The sequence below is a fragment of the Macrobrachium nipponense genome, chromosome 13 (assembly GCF_015104395.2).
Source record: "Macrobrachium nipponense isolate FS-2020 chromosome 13, ASM1510439v2, whole genome shotgun sequence".
Lineage (NCBI taxonomy): Eukaryota > Metazoa > Arthropoda > Malacostraca > Decapoda > Palaemonidae > Macrobrachium > Macrobrachium nipponense.
The window spans coordinates 58,853,987-58,869,172 of NC_087206.1; the positions used below are offsets into that span (position 1 = coordinate 58,853,987).

At 38.9% G+C, this 15,186-nt stretch overlaps 1 protein-coding gene across 23 annotated transcripts in view; it reads right to left on the bottom strand.

The window, feature by feature from the left end:
* The window catches only part of LOC135225810 (partitioning defective 3 homolog), a 463,764-nt gene that overhangs the window by 87,860 nt on the left and 360,718 nt on the right, over positions 1-15,186 (bottom strand). For 18 of the 23 annotated variants that reach the window (XM_064265308.1, XM_064265309.1, XM_064265324.1 and 15 more), the window contains exon 2: positions 3,351-4,168. The exons of 2 other annotated variants lie outside the window; for them this stretch is intronic. In XM_064265308.1, coding sequence (XP_064121378.1) covers positions 3,351-3,593 — 243 coding nt within the window. In that variant the 5' untranslated portion in view covers positions 3,594-4,168. Of the gene's footprint in view, positions 1-1,314; positions 1,441-3,350; positions 4,169-4,251; positions 4,270-15,186 lie in introns of those variants that run through there. 3 more of the 23 variants (XM_064265311.1, XM_064265310.1, XM_064265322.1) reach the window with 3 other exon arrangements.

Consider the following 15,186-nt stretch of genomic DNA (forward strand, 5'->3'; position numbering starts at 1 on the left):
ATGAACAATGTGAAGCGTTAATATAGGTGTCTAACTTATCTCCCAGCATGTCTTCCAAAATAAGATTTTATCTATTCTTTAACTATGTTCACTATGACTGATTATAAAATCAAAACCCAATTTCCAAACATTCCTGTCAATTTCTTTGTCGCGAAAATTGTAACGAAATTGGGATAAACTTATAGGAAGACAGTGGCCACGGTAAATAACAGCAGCCCTCTTACAAAAACTTCATAATACAGCCGCTACATAGGCAAATAACCATTCATCAACACAGATGTAAGCACGACTTTTTTTTCAGGTATGCGCGAATATACGGCCTTGACCTTCCTGCCCTTGGGCAAGGAGGTAGGTGGTCGGTTTCTGGGTAGAAGGCCAATCCCTAATTCCTAATTAAAGCATAAAATGACCTTTAGTTGCACATTGTACCGAATCTTTGTTTTTCCTTTTTTTGTAATGGATACCAGTTGATAATTTAAACATTCAAGATAGCATCCTTAATAAATATGGCCGGTGAAGGGCTTCACGACAACTATTACCATTCACATTCCTTTAACCTGTAGACTTCAATTACTCATGAAATGAGGCAAAAAACATTGATAGCCACTAAATATGAACTACCAGTTTTAAAAGGTAATCACTTAACATACATTAATTACTAACATTTAACATTTCATAACCAACAAAATACACAACTGTAGTTCTCTCTGCCTGACGGCATCAAATAAATACAAAGCCATAGCACGTATTCGCAAAAAAAGACAGAAAGAAAACTTCGAAGGGTGGAGCACTGTCTAGGCGAACATTAAGCACACCCTCGCCAAATCACTGAATTTCCTGGATATTCTGTGCCACGCAATATTAAATCTGTTTGTGACGAGTGCAAGCACTACGAATTCGGCATTAGTCAGGTAAAAATCCGGGCACTTGTGCACAACGTTTCTGATACAAACTATATATAAATGCTGCATTCTCAGTGATGTTGCAACTTAAGAGGGTAAAAAATGACAGTCAACAAAATTCCTGTGAAACTGTGATTCACTCTTCACATGAAACTTCTCTCTCCTTATCGCAACACCGAACACAACTTGAAAAAATCCCAACAGGTATCGGGTTATGACGACACAGCCCATCTATTTCCACCTCCTGCATGTAAGTAGGATTATATCAATCACGGCTAAGTAAACGCTAACACATTCACTCCTGATCAGCACAAATAACACAACACAAAATGTAGCTCTTTCCAAAATCTCCGTGAAAATGAGAATGCCAAAACACTAGAAGAAAAACACCAATGATAAAATCGCCACGAACCGGGCCCAGGAGCACCGTGGTCATCCCGTCACCGCAGAAGTAAAGGACAAACTGAAGACTGAGAGTATCTGGCTGGAGGACTGGAAGGAAGAGAGACCGGAATGGGGGAGACGGGGAGGGGGGAGGGGGGGGGCCAGAGAGAGACTGCTGGGCCCAAACAGCCACCGCTCTCGAGGCCTCGACGTGTGACCAGATTGTCGCCTCTCTACTACAACAGCTGCTCTTCTCCCCCAAAAACCCCACCCCACCCCCATCTCCCCAAAGACCCAATTCTCCCTCCCCCTCCTGGTCTTCCCCATTATCTATTCTGAAGCTCCCCTCCCCCCTCATTCTAATCACCCCCCATTCACTCCACCAATCCCACACCACCCGGTATAGGAGCCCATTCAGTCACCCTTCTGCAGTCATAATCATTGCATCTTTTACCCAAGTCTGTGCCACTTCAATCGGCTTACTGTCACACCTCGTCAAAATCTGAATAGGACTGGTAGTACTTACGCCTTCAGGTCTTCCTTTATTCGATCTATTTCAGCGTGATTACACTTGCACACCGGTTCTTTAGAAAAAAAAAATCTTATCTCGTTATCTAATCAAAGTGCTTATCGTGACTTCTTTATAAATTATGTAAAACATTCCACAACTACAAGGAGTGTTTACATATCCGACATACTTGACCTAAAGGGCCCAGATATACATACTAATCTTCCAACCTTCCGGGGAAGCATATTCGAATTCATGTCTCCATTGTTTACTTTTTCACATGGCCTCCTACCTGTGCAAGCGCCCGTGGCGTGATCGGAATGGTCTTGGCCTGCCACCTCGGTGGCCGCGAGTTCGATTCTCGGGCATTCCACTGAGGGGTTAGATATGTGTATTTCTGAGTGATAGAAGTTCACACTCGACGTGGTTCGGAAACCACGTAAAGCTGTTGGTCCCGTTGCTGAATAACCACTGGTTCCATGCAACGTAAAAACACCATAAAAACAAATCCTACCTGTGCACCAGGCGGATCATTCAACTTTTTATAACTTATAATTGTCTTCAAATATGACTTCTAAGTCCCCCTTTTTTTTTATTATTAAACTGTCTTTTGGATACCAGTGCTATTTATTTTAAGAATATTCTCTTGATGCTGCAAAGTTTCATACAACACAAAACATGCCCGTCTTATCAACATTATTCATGTTCTTCCCCGCCTCTCTCCTGCAAGATGGAATCGCGGTACTGGGCAATTGCAACTTACAGCGCATATTATTAACACAGTTGGATCAGTGTTTCGCCACAAACGAGTATCAGGAAATATGATCGAGCAGAACGAACACGAGAACCCTGTCACATTATCAACATATCTCATTGCCAGATTATGCTTATTAATGTAGCCCGACTCTCCTGAACCGGACTCCAGTCAGTAGTCAAATTATTCTGATGTTCGTTTGTTATTCTATCATGACCCTTGACTCCCATGATCCTGGCTGCCTTTCGACTAGTGTCAACTACGTTTTTTTTTTTTTTATCACGAATTGGTTTTACATTAAGAATGAAAATTGTGTTCAATGTTATATTCCATTAACTTCTCTCTACGTGATTGGGTCAGTAAGTCATTCAGCTACGTGACTTCCTGATATGTGATCCAGTTCACGTCTTGATTAAAGCAGTTTTTATGGCATCCAAATGTTCTTAATTTTTTCTGTGAAGAATATGATACGGCAAGTTGGTAAAAGATTCATTTTTATTCCCTTTATCATCTTTCACCTTCCCAACAACCTATCTAGTCTTACCATTTATCCAAAACTGAATGAAAAAGCCATTTGCCTTTAATTTATAATGATATCATAATCAGAGAAGAAACATAATCCCTTTGTATTATTAATTTTCTTGCCACAAAATTAAACAGTCCTTATAAAATTCACGAGAATGCTATTATTCCAGAATCCATTTCACGAACCCTTAACACAAACTTACCTTCCGGATCACTGCCGAGCATTAGAAAGCGTCAATTGGGGGGGGGGGGGGTGCTTCCCAAGCCCCAGACTTACCTCCTGCGTGAGTGTTTTGTGTCTCCTGTGGACGTGGTAGGTGTGAGTGCGAGAGAACAGCCTGGTGAGCTTTTCGGCGACGCTCACCACCTCCGAGTAATGAAGCTTAAGCTCTCCCGGGATGTTCAACACACTCTTTGAGCTACTACAACTCCCTCCGTTGCCATCTTTGTTGTTGTTGTTGTTGTTGTTGTTGCAGCTGGATGACGGAGGCCCAGCAAGACTCCGGCTGCGCATGCGCATTTTCAACAACGGTTCTCAAATCCAGTTTCGACAAACATGAAATCAAATTTGAGGAAATGAAACTGATAGAACTGCACTTTACCACAATTATCAAATGGCCTAGAGATGGGTTACTGAGGGGCACTTGAACCAAAACTTATTTCAATATCGTGGCTATTTTTTCCTCCTGAGGTGAGTTAGGAGTATTTGGGGGAGCCCAAATAATAACATTCACGAGTATAGAATTCTGTATCAGATTTTTTTTTCTAAATACTGTTTTTGGTTTGCTGCTTTTTCCTTCTCGTTCCTTCTGCGTTTTACCTGTTTTGTCTGCTTACTGGATAGAGATCATCGCCAAATGATACTACCAGCAACAGTAATAGTGTAACAACGTTCATACGCATCGACAAACAGTTGGCGAAGGGCGTCAACCTGTTGTGAGCGTGATTCAAAAACACTTGGAATCACATTCCCAAATACACTTGGGAATGAATGTTCAAAATGAATTCCTTTTTATTTCACTTCTGATATCTGCTTACATTGCAAGCCTGAAAAATACAATAATTTCACTTCTGATATCTGCTTCCATTGCAAGCCTGAAAAATACAACAAATATCAAGGCGATGGATCAGGCTCAAACTGGACACTGGAAATAAAGATCAAAAGTAGTTTCCAATACTCTTCGGATGAATGTGATTGCTGGTACACTACTTCGAGTCCCTTGTATAATTCTCACTGTTCTGGTAGTCGCAGTGACATCAATACTGTTGAAGTCACTCAAAACAAGACGGACGTTACTCTCCTTTCGTTTAAAAGACAGAGACGGTCAAAACAATTACAGCTTGAACTACCACTTTCCTCGTGTACGTCTTAACCACAATTTGCCAGCGGTTGAGATGCGAACAGAGAGCGCCCAGGCAGTAAGCTTCATTAACATGTTGGGGTATAGGTTACTCTAAAAAAGAAACGTCTTCCAAAACAGTTGCTCAAGAATTGCTCAATAAAACTATTCAACTTTCAGAAGTTGAGGAATGATTCTCTCTCTCTCTCTCTCTCTCTCTCTCTCTCTCTCTCTCTCTCTCTCTCTCTCTCTCTCTCTCTCTCATTTTTTGCTGCGTTTTTCACCTTCTTTACTTTCTTTCAATTACATACATAAAAGTCACACAATTGCTCGTTTTTCCATGTAGTAATATTTATTCGCAATACTAAACTTTAGTGGCAGTTTCTTTCTGAAGAAATGACAGGGCTTAATTGGCAAAGTAGCCAAGTAATTACGAATTATGTTCACAAGAGAAAGCAAGAAAGATCTTTAGATGAACGTTCATCCTCAAAGCAAAAATATAATACGTACAATAAAAGAAAATGTTTAAATGAGAAAAGCTTCTACAAAAAGCAAGCATCGAAAGTGTGAATAAGCAAACAAGCATAAAAAATGTGGATTCATTCACATTTCTTTTGTGGGAAAGATATTGGCGAAAGACTATTCAGCGAGTTGGCACAAGAATTAAAATGACGTGAAAACTTACGGGACATTTAAGAAGAAACTAGATGTATCTTTCAAAGACCAATTAGGGCACGGAAGAGCAAGTTGCCCAGAAAATTTCGGCACGCTGCAACTGACATATTAATATATACGTAGAGTCCACCGGATGGACTGAATGAGGCCCAAAGAGGGCTCCCAAAAATAAACAAGAATGATTGAATACATACATACATACATACATACATACACACACACACACACACACACACACACACACACACACAATATATATATATATATATATTTACACACATGCACACACGCATACACACACACACATCAATAGTATATATATATATATCTATATATATATAGATATATATTTACTTATATATATATATATATATATATTTTACAACCAAGCCACACCACCCACACACACATTAAGATATAATAAATACACAGACGCACTCACAATGTGAGCAATGAGGGACTTCTCTGCTGCAAAAGCATGTCTTCGGTATGGCGATGAAGATTTCAATTATTATATTAAATACTGGCTCGTAACATAGACACCTTTCACCTCCATATCTAGGGAAACGAGCGCGAGCAGAGCGGGTGCAGATAACATTACGTGGAAATGGAATGAAACGAAGGGTTGCAATGAGATTTGCGAGCTGTTATCTTTTAAAGGTGTGATGTGATGCTGCACAGTACTCAGGTTTTTTCTATCTGAAGAAATATGCTGAACATTTCTTATACTGCAAATACTATACAAACATCTCTTTTGTGATATATAGTCAATTTTTTCCTTAAATACCTTAACTTGGGTAGGGATAGTTTCTATTTTTTCTTATTTTTTCCCCACGTCCGATTTTAGCTGCATATTAAGCATTCATTCAAAAGGAAGAAGTCTTTGAAAAGCGTCATTGTTTTGAAAACAAGCTTCGTCGAGCAGAATACCCAAATGTCCTACAAGAGATCCGAATCAAGAGATTTGAAATGTATAAAAATACGAAATGAAGCAATAAATAAACTACAAAAATGTAATCACAATAACAAATGAGTTTACCATGCTCTTAAACTATGTACGCCGCTTGTGCTATGCAGTACAGAAGGTTAAGTACATTTATGGTCTCGAAGACTGATAAGCCCAATTCCTCCAAAGTAGATGATATTCAACCTACTTGACATTTCCTCCTACGTCATCGAAATACTTTGTGCTTTTGTTATTTGAGTCATACGCAGACAGACTGTCCAGCAAATTCTAGTTTCCTTTTTTCTTATACTTTGGGGCATTATTATTATCATTATTATTATTTTTTTGGGGGGTCTATCACAGTCCTCCAATTTGACTGGGAGGTATTTATAGTGTGGGGTTCCAGGTTGCATCCTGCCTCTTTAGGAGTCCATCACTTTTCTTACTATGTGCGCCGTTTCTAACAGCACACACTTCCGCATGAGTCCTGAAGTTACTCCAGCCTCTAGTTTTTCCAGATTCCTTTTCAGGGATCTTTGGATCGTGCCTAGGGTTCCTATGATTATGGGAACAATTTCCAGTGGTATATCGCCTACCCCTCTTATTTCTATTTTTAGGTCTTGATATTTATCCATTTTTTTCCCCTTTCTTTCTCTTCAATCAACGTCACGCCTGGTCAATTGGTACGTATCACCCTATCTGTTGTTATTATTATTATTATTATTATTATTATTATTATTATTATTATTATTACAGCGGGTCTCATAATTTGCATTCATATAGCAGGAAAGAAAAAATACCGAGTAAACAGACACATGCTGTCTTCATGGAAGACGCAGGAGAGTGTTTACAATACAAAAATCCAGTAAAACCACTTCCGAGCGCACACAGACATATTTCCTAAGTTCTTTCCATCACCGTCAAAGGTGCCGGTAAATACCTACAATAAAGAAAAAAAACCGTAGCTATTAGCAATATATCTTCACGCGCGGGTGCAATAATTATGAACTTCAAGACGAAAACCTGAAAAACCGCAACTGATGTTTCTTTCCAAAAGTAAAAAAAATAAAATAAATACAGCTTTGATTCCAACACACAAACGCAGACACAGACACACACATGCAAAAAGGTCTACCCTACACACACAAACGCTGAACCACCCCAGGCGTAACGCAATTATCCTTGTGTGACGCCCCCGGCAGGCGACGCCTACTATTGTAGCGTTCCAAAATGATATATCCGGACGTGAGATACATCAACATAAATTAATGCCGACAACAATGGAATAAGATTGTATAAGTAATCCGCATTTATTCAATGTCAAGAGACCTTGAACACCTGCCGAAAGGAAGAAGACTGATGCTAGTTCATTTTACGTCTATATCTTTAACAAGCTAATATATATGTATGTATGTGTATGTATGTATGTATGTATGTATGTATGTATGTATGTATGCATGCATAGATATATATATATATATTATATATATATATATCATATATAATAATAATCTATATATATATAGATATATATATATATATATAAAAGAGAGAGAGAGAGAGAGAGAGAGAGAGAGAGAGAGAGAGGTGGTGGTGGGGGGGGGGGGGGGGGGGGGGGGCTGGGGGGGGGCTACAAGATGAAAATCAACGTCAAAATAATCAAGATGGCAACACACCTCAGATGATGAGGACAAATAACACCATAAAATCACCTTTCTGACCTCCACACAGTGACATGGTTAAGGGCTCACCCCTTAAGGTCAAATCTATCAAAGGTCAAAGATGAAGACCTGGAAGAGGTGTCATTATGACCCATCATCCAGCTGCATCTGTCTGCAATATATACTTTCGCCTTTTTTTTTTTCTTTTTCTCCCACGAGCAAACGGCCAAGCAGGCAACATGACAGCATTATCTAATAACGATACGAAAATATTTTAGAGATTATTAAGACCAAACTCGCCTCTAAAGTAATCTAGCCCTCCCAGATTCACTAAGCTAAAGCTGGTGCTGTTATTCCAAAGCGAATGATACTTGTTTTTGCTACAGAATAACTACGACTGCTATACAGTTCATGCAGTTTCAGAGCTCTCCTAATTACAATACTTTAGTTCACGTGGCAATAACGCTAATGCTGGCAAATTGATATGATCTTAACGGCTTCTATACTAATGATATCTGATGCCACGCTTTCTAAAAGCACCCTCTCTCTTCTCTCTCTCTCTCTCTCTCTCTCTCTCTCTCTCTCTCTCTCTCTCTCTCTCTCACATAATAAAAACACTAAGTGTCGCAAGATGGACCAAGTGCATGGCAATTTCCCTGGCCAATTATCACGAAAAGAAATTCCCAACAATCCCACACCCTCTGAAAATATTATGCAACAACCGGGATTCACGTGGTGACTCTCGGCCACCAAGAATCAAAACCCAAATGTTGCCGGAATTCATATATAATTATATATATATATATATATATATATATATATATATATATATATATATATATATATATATATATATAATGGGGCAAAACAGAAGCATGCAGCAAAAATAAATTTTCATCTTTACGTTACGCGTGCAAACTAACATGACTACAACGAAAGACTTTCTTTTTTGGCTTATGCCTTTACTTATGCAAGATTAGATTGATGTATTTTCAAGGCTGCTTCCATTACTCCATTCATTAAAGATTTGACAATCCTACGATCAGAAAATAAGCAGCGAGGAATAAAGAACTGCAGAAAAGGCAAGAAAATAAAAACAGATTCCACCCACGAGGCAATTGTCTCATTCAACCTTTTTCAACCATTCCACTCCACTCCGGACGAAGGATTGGAAGATGGCGGTGACTGGAGACGCCAAAGAGACCTTTATTGTACTTCGCCACGTAGGAGACCCCTTCGGAAAGCTGCCATTATCCTCTTTCCCTTCACAAGGTAACAGGTGGAAAGCGCTTCCCATCCCAGAGCAAAGCTCCTCCCTCCCCTTCCCTCCCCTCCCCTCCCGACCTCCAAATCCCAAAACAAACAACCACAGCCTCTTTCCTCTTCGACATCTGCTCTTCTTTCTAACCCGGATTTTTATTGGCATTCAGGACTGGACGATCAATAAATCATAATATGAAACGGCAGATTTGATGCCTGGGCCATCTTTTATTATCAAACAAAAATTGAAATATACGTACAATTAAACAATCATAATAAGTGAGACAAAAAAATAACAGCATCACATCATCAATAACCACAATATAAATAAGTAGTATACATGCGAGCCTTCTTAAGAAATGATGACAGCAATTTCAGTAACCAATATTGCAACTAGTTATCCCATTTTGACATTGGAATATAAACGACGGGTATGTAAACCAAATATCAATAACAATAACACTGCCAGAATAACTGCTTTTTAGAAAGGTCCCGGAAAGCCACAGCAAGGAATTTCACCATGATTCCACCCACGCAGGACGACTAATGAATCATCGGCCACTCTGCCTTGTGTGAAGGAATGCGCATTCTCTCGGTGGATTCCACGCAAACCATTAATGACCATCGAGGATTCCTTTCAACAAGCGCAGGATTTCCTTTCATTTCTTAAGGCATTGCTCCTAAGATCACCAACTTTCTTTAATCCGCACAACTGAAACAGACGCACAGACAATTATATTCACAAAGGACTTTTCTTCGCTTGCCAAGATCGCGAAGTTTCTATTCTAAAACTGCACAATAAGTATAACAAAGACTATATATTATATATATATATATATATATATATATATATATATATATATATATATATATATATGTGTGTGCATATAGTACACACACACAAATAACGCAGCATTCAACATGAGTTATTATGAAGTTTTTTCCCACTTCATTTTATTATTCCAAATGGGTATGAGTTATAAAATTCTTAAATCACAATGTTGTTTTTAAAAATGTTCAGTCTTTATAAAAGACGATTCAATTGAGCCATACGCAGTCTATACACTTAAGTGAGTTATTCGTGTTTTTATTCATTCATCATTATATTTGGACGGTTACTTTGGTATTTTTGACCATTAATCACTCAGCCTCCTTCCCCTGATGCATAAGATAAACAGAATAGTAAACTTGGGGGCAATTCTTGTTTTTGTAATAATAATAATAATAATTTTTCAATTTTAATAGTAATAATTAGTGGTAGTGGTATTAGTATTAGTTGGTAGATGATTGCTTTGCTTTAAGAGGTGGTTTCTCATTTTGATATACTAATGAGCAGATTTATGAAACTACGAAATTTACACTCCGCCAGACGTACAGGGGGCGCACCCAAATTCTCGTACTTCTTAGATCAAGATCGCCCTCTTCACAAACCTTTTCCTCGACCTTCCTGATTTTCCTTAGACATTCAGAAGCTTTTAAATTCTTTTCCCTCATTATCTCTCTCATTCCGCTCCCGCCCTTTTTCTATTCTTCCCCTTCTGTCCTATTTACTTCCTTCGGTTAACCACCTGTGCGTACGGTACGCTCTTCGTCCTTGGGTGTTCTGGTAGGCAGAGCATTTGCAGATCCGTGAAGGCTAACCCAGATTCTGTCGATGTTATTTAAACACAAATGCTTGTATCATGCAAAACGGAATATTTCGCTGCTTGATTTTCAGAACGCGAACAGATATCGCCTTGGAAGAGAGATGCAGGCGCTATATATATAATATTATATATATATATATATATATGTATATATATATATATATATATATATATATATATAGATATTTATAGTAATATATATATATATGTGTGTGTGTGTGTGTGTGTGTATATATATACATATATATATGTGTGTATATATATATATATATATATATATATATACACATATATATGTGTGTGTGTGTGTGTGTGTAATAGTATAACCTCTTGTGTGTAGGTTTGGATTCTGCCATGGGAGTGGAGTTTAATAATTTGGCTTTAAGGCTTGTTGTAAACGACTAATCTAAAATAAGTATAAATATCGGTATAAATATCGTAGGTTAACAGTTCAATATAGCTGTTGCAAATACATATACGTATATCTGGTAAAAAACTGATCAGGAGAGAGAGAGAGAGAGAGAGAGAGAGAGAGAGAGAGAGAGAGAGAGAGAGAGAGAGAGAGAGGTTGTTGTTGCCCCAGCGCGACATATCAAAAGTAAAAACATCGTCAAAGTCAAAGTATGCCCTAAATGGTAGAAGATAGAGTAAAACCTACATTCACAGATCAAATGTTTCCATTGGAAGAGTGCATTACTGATTGACTGAACTGACTGCTACAAAACACCCATCAACCCTTACCAGCATATCGTTCTTCCCAAGTCACAACATTATACAGCAAAACAAAACTCGAGAGTCCACAATTTCACTGGATATTCACATACCGTTAAGAAAAACCTCCAAGAATGAGTAAATACTCCAGGATAAATACTCCAGGAAAGGCGCAAAACTTGTAAATACAGTTTTATCAAATTGTTGCTGATGGGACAACAAGAAAGACTACCTGATGGATGGTAGAGACAAAATTCTCGAAGCAAATGAATGAGCGGCGTCCTTATATAATCGCTTCTTCAAGGTGAGGAAATAAGGACTTGAAGACCTCAGGGACTGAAGTGGATTGTTCCTCAGACAACCTACGACATCTTTGCCAAAGGGGAAAAAAAGGAGGAGGGTTGGCTAAGTGTGAGGGAGAGAGAGGGAGTTGGGGAGGGGGGGGCGTTGATTTTCAGGCAAAAACTGACAACATGACCCGAAGCGGTGATCGCCGACACTGTTGTTGCCTTGGCAAAAACTGCCTCCGAAGAACCAAGGCAAAGAGAGGAGAACCACTTTTTGGTAAGGACGCACTAGGAGGAGGAGGAGGAGGAGGAGGAGGAGGAGGAGGAGAAAGAGCATGTTGCCGTGTATGCTGCCCCGAGACCTGTTTCCTATCAACATTGACCTCTTATTCACGAGACACAAAAAGACATATTTCTCTACTAATGCACGAATGGACTGGCACGTGAGCACAAAGGTAATTCAGTACATGCAGACATCGGGCGTTATATATATATTATACTATAATACATAACTACAATTTTCCGATGAGCCGCCATCGACCGCTCCTGTTCCGTGCACTGCTCCAGACCCAGGGAAAAGCACAACGTCCTTTGGATATACGATAAACATTTTACTAAATGGGCATTCTGCATTTACAGGGTATAATTTCTATTACTCCCCAGTTATATTACTTTATGAAATATATCACTCTGATGGAAATACGTATAATGCATATTTCACAAGGCGCCAATATGTAGAGTAAAATCACCCACTCAACTGTTTCATGAAATAAACCACAAATGTTCCGCGAGTCAAGTAAAAAGTACTTTCCTCCTAATTCTTTCAAGAGCAAAGTTCTGATTCTTCAACGACAAAGCAATGAATGACATCACGAAGATGAATATTTAGATCACAAGGCGTGGTCCAACCTCCAGCTTACTCGGGATGCATACAGGATTTTCCCCTCACGCATAACTTGTATACATTACATTCTCAAATTTTTAAGTAAATTAAAACATGCTAAAATCTGTGGCCAAATAGAGGCTAGTTTCACCAACGAAAATTAAAATAAATTCGCTATATCTTATTGAAAATGATTTTTGTACTGTTTAAGATGCACATTATTCACGTTTTACATTTTCATTCTAAAAAATAAGTCATAAATATCCTATCCTCAAATTCATGTATATTTAAATCAACGCGAAACAACTTTTTCAGACCTTTTTAGGCTCTTTCCTAACCCCCTCGACAAGACCAACAACAACAACAACAAAGTAGTTTGTAAGCTTACTCCCCGAGTAAGCGAAAATAAAAGCAATTTTCAGTTAAAAGTAAAACAGCCGCATTAACAGGTATCGTGAATCAGAGGAATTTATTTAAGGATGAGGTGTTTCGAAAGATTGCACATGAACACGATATGCAAGTAATCTGTACTGTATACATTTGAGCGGGGGTGGGGAATCTTAAAACACATAGTAGAGTATAATCTTGTTTGCATAATAAAAAAAAAATACATACACGGTTGTCAGTCAACGGAAGTGTGTCTGTCCACGGATTACTGGCGTCAATTTTCAGTATGAAAAGATTTATCACGCGGCGTATAATACAAATGTCAATGATGCTACACACTCCCCTTATGATATTCAGGTTCTGCTATATTTGCGGTTACGCAGCATATACACGAGAGAGAGAGAGAGAGAGAGAGAGAGAGAGAGAGAGAGAGAGAGAGAGAGAGAGAGAATTACGTAACTAACCAGAGAAAGTCAGATATTGATTTATTAATTTAACTGGCGTTAAGGAGCAAGAGGGGAAGGTGGGGGGGAGGGGTTGTTTGTCTAGCTGAAAGTTGTCAATGACACACAAACCAGGTTAACTCAGAGGTCAGGAGAAGCATACTAAGTACGTTTAAATAACATACGTAGCGATAATCTCAAGGACCCCGCCCCCGCCCCGCCCCTACCCCCAGAGGGTATAACCCGAATGAAGTACTTGTGTTGACTTTAACCTCGATCCTCTATCCAAAGTGAGACAGTAAAAACTCTTGGTGGAAAGTGACAATAAAGAATTTCTAACAATACAAGCATGATACAAAAGTGTATTTGTTGAAATTTGTAATCCCAGATTACATCAAATTGTTATAACACTCAAGTTCGCAGTTATAGCATCAGTACCTACACATTAACCACATACGGGGGACAAAAAGACAATACTTGTGTAGTGTTCTGAATATAATACCGAATTAATATTCGAGGGCTTCTCCCTTGTAAGAAGGGTCTTTCTAATTCATTTGTCCCGAGGTAATTGTGCTTTTTATGCCATTAACAATAAAAGTGACGCATACAGAATAATTATGAAGAAACGAAAAGAAAAAAATTATGAGCCAAGACAAACCGGAAACAAGTTCAATTTATGCCTCCGTTGTCGGCAGCCAGCAGGATGTCTATGAAGTAACCCACTGCAACCACCATGAAAGTCTACCATAAAAAAACCATTGTGTGCGGAACGACGCCTCAACCGAACAATGCTGTTCTAGTTTCCTTGAGATATAGGTCTAGTTGTTTTTTATACGCCTGTGAAAATTCGAAGTCCCCATCGCAAAGGAAGCTTCGAAGCTCTTAAAAGGGCAGATGCGACATTTGTGGCGGGGTTAGCATGGTTCACAATGGGCGCCTCTCAGTTTATTGATAGGTTCGAACTGGAACACAATGCAGTCGTGCAGTAGCACCAGAAGTTCATTCCAAGAATAAATCATAATGGAATTGACGCGGTCGTAATGTTGCTAATGGCAAAAATTCTGACTTCAAAACAATGACAACCTTTGGTAGATTTGTTTCTTGTTTTAGCCTTGTGAAATAAGAAGTATAGTTTATCAAAACAACGTTAAAAAGGTTGTTTTGATAAAAAGGAGCCGAGAAATAGTTATACAAGTTATACCTTGTAACTAAACACAACACCATTGGTTATAATCACGGTCTACTAGACAGTGGTTGTAATGGACAATCCCAGTCAGCTTACGTGAAAGAAAAAAATTTTCCTTAAACTGATGACCGTACATAAATATTTTCACAATCTTCAATATTTCCGTCATGTTTATGAAGCTGCTGGAAGTACAACATAGTACATCAGTACCGACGTATATCAATTCCATTCATAAGCAAAAGAGTGAATGTATACAGAGGTATGGAATGGAAATGCACAAAGATGTTTATGCAAAGCTGGCTGAAGGAATGCTACATCTGCTCGTCCTGCCCGCGAGGCAAAATGGCGTTCACGGAAAAAACAGAACAGGATGTTGAAGCCGACGTCCGCCTGACAAAGGATACTAAAAACACGTTTGCTTCCCGTTTCTGAGACTCTTGTCAAAGTTCATAAAAAGTGGAAACACACGTAGCCCCTCAATTCTCAGGGAAACAGACAAACGAACAAACAGAGAAAGCTCAACTGAGTGCTGCTACCTCAACAGGAGAATAATAGCTGCCAACAACGTCAGGACAGTCGCCTTAAACAGACAAGGCAAATGCCATAGCAATTTCCTGCCACGCCTTTTTTATGTAAAAACGTCCAGACAACAGTTATTATCATTCAGTCTCAACGAAAACAACGCAAA